Source organism: Topomyia yanbarensis, chromosome 2 (genome assembly GCF_030247195.1).
Source record: "Topomyia yanbarensis strain Yona2022 chromosome 2, ASM3024719v1, whole genome shotgun sequence".
NCBI classification, from domain to species: Eukaryota; Metazoa; Arthropoda; class Insecta; order Diptera; family Culicidae; genus Topomyia; species Topomyia yanbarensis.
In genome coordinates, this window is record NC_080671.1 from 182,705,126 (window position 1) to 182,713,684 (window position 8,559).

The 8,559-nt window shown below is 41.3% G+C and overlaps 1 protein-coding gene across 2 annotated transcripts in view; it reads left to right on the plus strand.

The window, feature by feature from the left end:
* The window catches only part of LOC131682337 (TNF receptor-associated factor 4-like), a 175,815-nt gene extending 172,676 nt beyond the window's left edge, over positions 1 to 3,139 (plus strand). For both annotated transcript variants that reach the window (XM_058963725.1, XM_058963724.1), the window contains exon 3: positions 1,140 to 3,139. In XM_058963725.1, the coding sequence (XP_058819708.1) occupies positions 1,140 to 2,231 (1,092 nt within the window). In that variant the 3' untranslated portion in view covers positions 2,232 to 3,139. The remainder of the gene's footprint in view (positions 1 to 1,139) is intronic.
* Positions 3,140 to 8,559: the final 5,420 nt, after the last annotated feature.

Sequence of the window (8,559 nt, forward strand, 5' to 3'; positions counted from 1 at the left end):
TTCTGTTCCTTCAGGAATTAGAAATTTCCTAAAAGGAAAGAATTGGGGAAGTGGTTAGGTTAGGGATAATGAAAATAACGACACAGAGAACATAGACAATACGGAAGTATGCTTTACTCCCAAGGAAATAAAAGACACTTGTCGATGAGCGGACATATCAACACCCCCGAGAGGATATTGAGATAACAGAACGATGATACCCCCGAAGAGATATTGTCATTCAAATACGGCTTAAACTATAGCTCTTTACCGCACTAGGTTAGGAACAATAGCATACCAGCTCTCTGTACTGTATTATCCTACAAACACCGGAATATCTAACGGACTAATCTTCCCTCAACTCACTTGGACTTTCGGATAAGGAACTTCACTCGGTAAACTGTCAGTTGTAAAAGAGACCTGCTCTCGTATATTCGATTCTATTTATATTTACATTGCTCGACTTTTCGAGCAATGCATGGTAAACAGTAATATTCCATAATAGGGTAAATAATGCTTGATTCCGAACATTATACAATCAATTCTTTTAATCCCAAAGTGAGGTAAATAATGACAGCTAGGTACACAACAGGCGGGAGATTCAATCTCACGGCCAGCCTGTACATTTCCATTCCATTTCTCGTCTCGAACGGTGCACTCCACAAACGGCCACCAGCAGATTAATCAACACTTTGCTTTTTGGTATGGTCGAGCCTACGCAAAACTGTACCTCTGACTTTAAATTGATCTTGGCTGTTTTTTTTTCACTCGCGTCCACGTTATTCGCAGCACAGCCAGAATCATTCCTGACCGGACGAACGGACGCGCTATCGCGCTAATTCAATATTAATTAGAATCTTGCCGGTGGACGACGGAGCCACAAGCCTCAAGTAGATTTGGTATCTAAAACTTCACCGGCCAATGCATGGAATCGGATCGAAAAAAACACCGTTAAGCCTCTTTTAAACGTACTTACTATCACTGCTACTACTACTACTTCCACCATGAGCGAGAGACTGCACAGTTAGACATGAGTTTTTTTTTATTGTATTGCTTCTGCTTTCTTTTTCACCCTTGCAGCGAGAGCAGTTGCCATTTCGAACCCATAAATACGCAAACCACTAATAATTATTTTTTTCTCTCTTTCGTTGTCACACCAGGCCCACTTGAACACCTGCAAGCATGATGCGATCCCGTGTCCCAACAAGTGCGGTTCGCAAATCCCGCGGGTCATGATGACCGATCATCTGGCCTTCACCTGCATTCTGCGTCGTGCCATCTGCGAATTTTGCAACGTCGAGTTCACCGGCATCGGTCTAGAGGAGCACGCTGGTACGTGTAGCTCGGAGCCGATCTACTGCGAGTCGAAATGCGGTGCGCGGGTCGTTCGAGGCCGCATGACCATCCATCGTGCCAAAGACTGTGGCAAGCGGCTGCGACGTTGTCCTCACTGCAGCCGCGAGTTCAGTGCTGATACTCTGTCCGCTCATGGAGCCACGTGTCCCCGTAGCCCAGTGCCATGTCCACAACGTTGCGAAGCGGGTCCATTCGCTAGGGCTGATCTGGAGTCACACCTGCGTGATGAATGTAAAGCGTTGTCGGTGCCTTGTACTTTCAAAGAAGCCGGTTGTCGTTTCAAAGGACCTCGCCATCTTTTAGAGTCCCACCTAGAGTCCAACACATCAGCTCATCTGTCGCTGATGGTTGCCCTATCAGGTCGTCAGGGGCAACAGATAACGATGTTGAAAAACGCTATGGCGAAACTAAGCACCAATTATACAGGTACCCTACTCTGGAAGATTACCGACTGGTCGGCAAAAATGATCGAAGCCAAGAGCAAAGACGGTCTCGAATTAGTCTCACCGCCATTCTACACCAGCCAGTACGGCTACAAATTGCAAGCTTCAATGTTTCTCAACGGTAACGGTCCCGGTGAAGGAACCCACGTATCCGTTTACATCAAAGTTCTGCCGGGTGAATATGATGCTCTTCTCAAGTGGCCTTTCTCTCACTCGGTCACTTTCACCCTCTTCGAGCAGGGTAGCATGGGTGGTCAGGGTGGTGTTGCCGAATCGTTCGTTCCGGATCCATCGTGGGAAAACTTTCAGCGTCCCTCAACCGAGCCGGATGCTCTAGGATTTGGATTCCCACGGTTCGTGTCCCACGAGCTGCTCAGTCGTAGGCCATTCGTTCGCGATGATACCGTATTTCTACGCGTCAAGGTGGATCCGAGCAAAATCGTCGCCGTGTAAATGCAGCATGCAACCAACGAGCCCCAGCGACTGCTGAAAAATGATCAAAAGACTCCTAGTTTATAAGCATATAACAACAAGAACAACGAGAGAACAATGAACTGCATTTACCTTACAATTCGCGACCTGTAAATATAGCAAGCGAATCTAATCGTAGGCGAACAGACCCTGTAAATACAACAGCCACAAAATCAGAGACACGCGACACTCACAAACTGCGCGGCTTGTACCAAAACTCTGTACACATCCGAGATATCGATCGCGAAATCAATCGAATCAGCTTGAAAATCTCAATTTTTAATTTACGCAATTGTTAACTTATCAGTTTAGTTTTTTTTTCGTTTTTGAATTTAAGGTATGTGTGTATGCTCAGGATTATTATTTGTTCTCGTAGTTTTCTTTCCCTCTTTAAACAGAATGAGGATTGAAACCGAACATGGAAACTACCGCTGGAATCATGCCAAAGTTTTGTTTGGATGGCTTTGCGCAAAGTTGACTTAGGTCCGAACGATCCTTCCGGGACAGGGGCTGCTGAAAGTCATGCAAAGCTTACATCATAATCAAAAAAGACACTCCTCTATTGCTTTCTTTTTCGTTGGTTTCCACCGAGGAAACTGTACTGTCAAAATTTTTAGTTATATTAAAATATCTAGTTTTCTAGTTTTTACCCTCAGCTATTAAACACGGAGGTCTGCAGAAAAATTGTAGGTTATAAGCGAACGTTTCGAGTCATTAGGTTAATTAAATGGGATTCTCAATGCCCTTCGAGTGAAGGGCAGTTGCACTGGAGATGATAGGTATCAATTTCAAAACAAATAGTTCTAAGGGTGTATTTAACCAATCGAGCATTTAAGAATAACATATTAATAGTGGCGAACAATCAGCACAAATACAAATCAAAATAATGGAAGTTGTTTCGTTTAGTAACATTATGATGACAGGTTTTCCTTGAATAGTCATTGTTTTCTGGGCATATGATATATAGTCACCACTAGTACAAATCTGAGACGAGACATGCGACTAGCAAAAAATCGAACGTCAAATGCAGCGTTGATACTACCAAATGCAGCCAGTCCATTTAAACTATGTGAGGCAGAAAGAGAGGTTATGTGAGACGAAAGATAAAAGGAACATAAAAAATGAGAACGAAAACATCTATTGGTAAGTCCCGTCATAGGTACAAATGGGTCATTAAAAGAAATATAAAATCATTTTGCAGAAAGCCATCCCCCGAATTCCGTCCCCCAGCATGTACCGTTGTTATTGTCATTGTCATTTCTCAGCCCACACCCTGGCAGACGTTCATCCGCCCATCTAGACTCTGTCAAGATGAGGACCTACAAAGCCTAACTGTTCGTATGTGCTAGTCCGTATAGCACACCAGTTTCTTCCACAAGCAGGCACCGGCTGTTAACCAGTCCTTCAAGTTTCAGATACATTACATAGAGGATAGTCGGAGGCAGAAAATGAAGAGATAGTAGAGATTTTGAATTGCTGAAACGAGACAAGAAAAGCAAAACAATCGTGATTAGTATCGTAGTTATAATAAATAAGTAGACGATTTCTCATCTGTTGTTTGTTTTCTTGTTCGTAGTCCTCCTTCCTGGCTCCTGATCTGTTTGGACTATTGGCTTTCCGTTTCGTTCTCTTGCACCGAGTTGCATATGGGTCATTCCACGCGAAGTGATCGAAAAAAGATGCAAACTTGAAATCGACCGTCACGGACCCGAACCAAACCTGGAGGAACCGCTCATCCAGGGCCAACACACAAAAACCCAAATCCTTGTGTCAGTTGAACCACCCCTCGAGTCATGGAGCACCCCCGCCCTGGCAAACCGCCAAAACCCTTGATTCCCCCCTGATCACATCTCCGGCTCCATCCACTCCAGAATCAAACCACAAGACGGCCCCTGAAGAAAATTGTTCAAGATGTCTAGAAAAATTTCTAATCCTTGGCGGCAGGGCCGCCAACCATGCGACTTCCCCAGCCAAATACCAAAAGTCTATCCCACTCTCAACACATATATTCCAATCTATAAAACTCCAATGCCACCGCGCTCCTCAGATACTCCCACACAAAACACCTACCATCTCAATACAACATGAGCGCATCCTGAGATACACCGCCCGAAGGGAAAAACTCGCATTCTCTCATATGAAAATCCGTTTTTATTGGCCAAAATTAAGAAAATCTTCAAACGATCATAAACATCGACCCTGATCTGCTAGAAGCAAACCAAAAACGTAGTTTGTCATCATTTCTCGTCTACTTCACGAAAAATTATGTTTGAACTCAGAATACTCAAGTTGCTTTTAGTGTTGTGCGCTTGCGATTTTATATGGGAAATTGCGGTCCCCTCCCTTCAAAACGGTGCATCCCAGGACCCACTCAAACCACACTGAGACTATAAGCAAATACAAATATGTAATAATTTGTATTTGCTATAAGCGTGCCTTATGCAAAAATGTTCGAGGAACACGATGGCACTAGACTTCTCAAAACCAAAATATATGCATTGAGAAAAAAATCAACCTTCAATACTCAACCAAAAAACCGTACAGCTGGCAACACTGTCGCCAAAAACCAACACACTTTCCAGCCCCCCGAACCTCCTCAAAAGCCATCCCGCGGTCAGACTCCAGAGCAAACAGAACCGGAGATACGATCAAAGAAAAATTAAGGGCCTTGGCAACCCGCCAAAACGGGGGGTGCCCCATGACCCGAGGAGTGGTTAAACCGACACAAAAACCTGGGCTTATACATTCCGGCCCCAGATGAACAACTCCTCCAAATCCGGTCCAAACCCGTGATGGCCGATTACACGTGCCTTGATCACTTCGCGAGGAATGACCCGTATATTGTAGCAAGTCTCCTTCCAGACCACGAACATAACCCTTACTTTCCCCTTTGCTTATCGCTTTTGTAGATACACATATTAAGTGTATCTACTATACGATGGCCGGAAGGATAGATAAGCAACCCAAGCTCCCCCTCCGTCCCCCACAATGTATCATTCCCTAGAAATTCATTCCCCAGAATGCCCCATTCCTCAGAAAGTTAATTTTTTTATTCATTTTTTGTGGTGAAGCCAAAGGTTTGCGCATTACCTAATTCAAGGAACGGATGCAGTGTAAAGTTGTTGAGGATGTAACGTCGAAAACGGAGGTCCCTCGCAGGCAAACCTGTTGTCCACTCGTATAACCGGTGTAATCGAACATAGGGATTGGTTCCTTCTTTCTAACATGAGATATTCTGTGAATTTGTGTGCCAAATAACGCTTGCACGTAAACTTGTGATCTTTTCATCTGCCCGGTTTATTCAAACATAGGTTTTGATTCCTCGACAAACATATGATTACGGCCTAAAAGCCAACTGTCAAAATCCACTTTGAATGGAAATTCCGGACAAACCGTTATACGCCAATCACAGATGTTGGTAGTAAACGAAAGAAAAAGTTTTCTCTTTCATAAACTGTTGTGAACTGTGTTCGACTAATAACGGTTTGTCTGGAATTTCCATTCAAAGCGGATTTTGACAGTTGGCTTTTAGGCCGTAATCATATGTTTGTCGAGATTCCTTCTTTCGAACTCTTTGAATCTATATTAAAATCGAAATGAATTGCTGCACAGGATAGTCATTCTCAAAAGTTGGGACATTTTTTCAAGTGTTTTGTTGCACTGTTGGCACTGATTGTTTGTAATGTTCATTTTATAAATCAAAAACTACTTCTTTTAAACATGAGTTGTTCTTCTGTGTTTTTTTTTTTGAATATTTGTTTTGATATACTTTTGAAGTTAAGTAATGTTTATTTACAGATTTTAGAGATAGTGACTCGGATCAAAGCTTCTTATTTGATGCGTTCCATTTATCGTATTCAAAAAACGGCTAAATGATTGAAGACGTTCCTGGTTGACGGTCCCGATAACAACGGAAAATTCGCCTTTCAAGCCACAGATACAGAAAGCCTGCCAAACCAGGTATGTCATACAGATCTCCAATGATGCTCCCAGTCTGTTTGAGACATCGGAGCGGTTTGAATTCCGCTAGAAACCGCTACCATTTATCAAAATGTGCATTCGTTTCGATTTCAATATAGATACAAGGAAAACTCGAAAGAAAGAAACAACACCTATACTTGACTAAACCGGGCAGACGAACGGATCACAAGTTTGCGTACAAGAATTATTTGGCATAAAGATTTAAAGAACTGCTCATGTTTGAAAGAAGGAATCAATTTATATGTTCAAGTAAACCGGGTATGCGAATGGATAACTGGCTTGCTGGCGAGGAGCCGACGCTTTCGGCGGCTCATCTTCAGCAGTTTTACATCGCATCAGTTTCTTGACTTAGTTAAGGTTGAACAGAGAATGGGCAAAAATCGAAAATGAAAAAAGCAGTTTTTTTCCAGACCGTGTATTAGATCTTCATCAAAATCAATCAGCAGTAACAACTGTAACAACATTCTTCATAAGCTGATTGATTTTAATGAATATCTAACACACCGTGAAGAAAAGAACTGCTTTTTTCGTTTTCGATTTTTGCTCATTCTCTGTCCAACCTTAATAAACAAAATTTTAGTTTCACCTCATAACCTCACTTACATAACATTGTTCTATTCTGTTAAATTCTAGAAAGAGGGGCTACCGCTTCCTATGGTTGTTGCCAAATGGCTCTCAAAAACACACCTGTACTGAATTCTGCAATTTGTTCTACGTGTATATTTATTTTATTAAAAGAAATTCAAAAATACTGCTATTGTCTAATGCTGCTAGCAGTGAACTTTTTGTGGGAAGCAAAATGGCAAACATTCAGAATAAGATTTTTGATTTTCATGAAGATGTTTACCAATTCAAAGCAATGTGGTTGCTTTCCCAAAATCACCCATATTGCTTTGAAATGTCTGGGAAATGGTTATATCTAGGATCTTCTGAGCATTGGTTCATTCTGGATAAGGCTTTTCTGAGAAAGGGTATATTCTGGAATAAAGTTTTCTAGGAATTGTTGCTTTCGAGGGAATAGTTTTCTGGAGAACAGTTCTTTCTGGAGAAAACACTTCGGTATTTTAGTTTTTGTGGAATGGTTTTTGAGGGAAAGTCGTAGAACCAAATCTTCATTGCAATATTCAACACAACCAGGGATGCCAAGTGTTTTTCCAAGAAGTCTGTAACAATTTGCGAAAAAGTCTGGAATTGTCTGGATGGCCTAATTTTTTGAAAAAGCTTGAGGATTGAATTTGAGGCTGTGAGCTTTCAGCATCTTGGATCGTTGAAATTTCCAACTGATGCAAACTCAACAAAATTTATTCGCTTTTAGCGAACAAAAACTTTGCCGTTTTGTGTTTCCAGCAATTCTAAAATATTTTGTTTTCAAAATCGTAGCTCGAATAGGTGGATTAAAAATCAACGATGCATTCTTGTATCTCATTTTGTTATTTTTCAAATTTTCTGAAATCTGGATCAGAAAAACAAATCTGTATGTCTGGACGACGCTTAAAAATCTGGAAGAATCTAGATAAATCTGGAAGGTTGGCAACCCTGAACACAACAGAAATTAGACAATAATTGTTTTTTTAATTATTCTTTATTTTAATTCGGAATAAAATTGATCATGAAAACTTTGCAACTTTTTATATAATGCTTGTTGGTATAATGAATCCTGGTTTTCGGTATTCGTTAGCTATGTTGTAATCACGTGCTGCGCTGCAAATAATTCAGTTTGTTTACATTTGTCACTAAGTACCATTTGAATCAGCACTCTTGAAATAAGTGTTATTATTAGTTTCTCATAATTAATATTTCTCTTTTAGCATTGTGAAATAGCTATTGGACCAATATGGACTACGATATAGATGTCGAGGATGTAGGTGAAATGGAATACGGAGCCGAATATTTGCTAGAAAATGCCAGCAGCACCATGGAGGATAATGGTTCAGTGACCAGTAACTTCGGAGAAAAAGAAGATTCGACCGAAAAACGTAAACTATACTCTTTCTTTGCTACCGTTTACACTCGGATAAGAGATCATAAGAAAGGACCATCGGTTGAAAAGTTATTTATAAATTGTGATTCCGTTGAAGAAGTTATGAGCACGGTATGGGACTGTTGCAGGTCGCATATTCGCCGAGAAGCAGTTTTCTGACCCATCCCTAAAGGTGATGCCAGCAGTTTTACAGTTCATTGGCACGAAAATGCTGAACCAGGTCTACAGGACATCGATAGTTTCGTCACCTTTCAAACTAAAGCTTCAAAGCGAAATTACAAACCGGCTCAATTCTTTGAAAAACCAGAAAGGCTACAAAAGTTGCTACAAAAAAAGTTAATATATTTG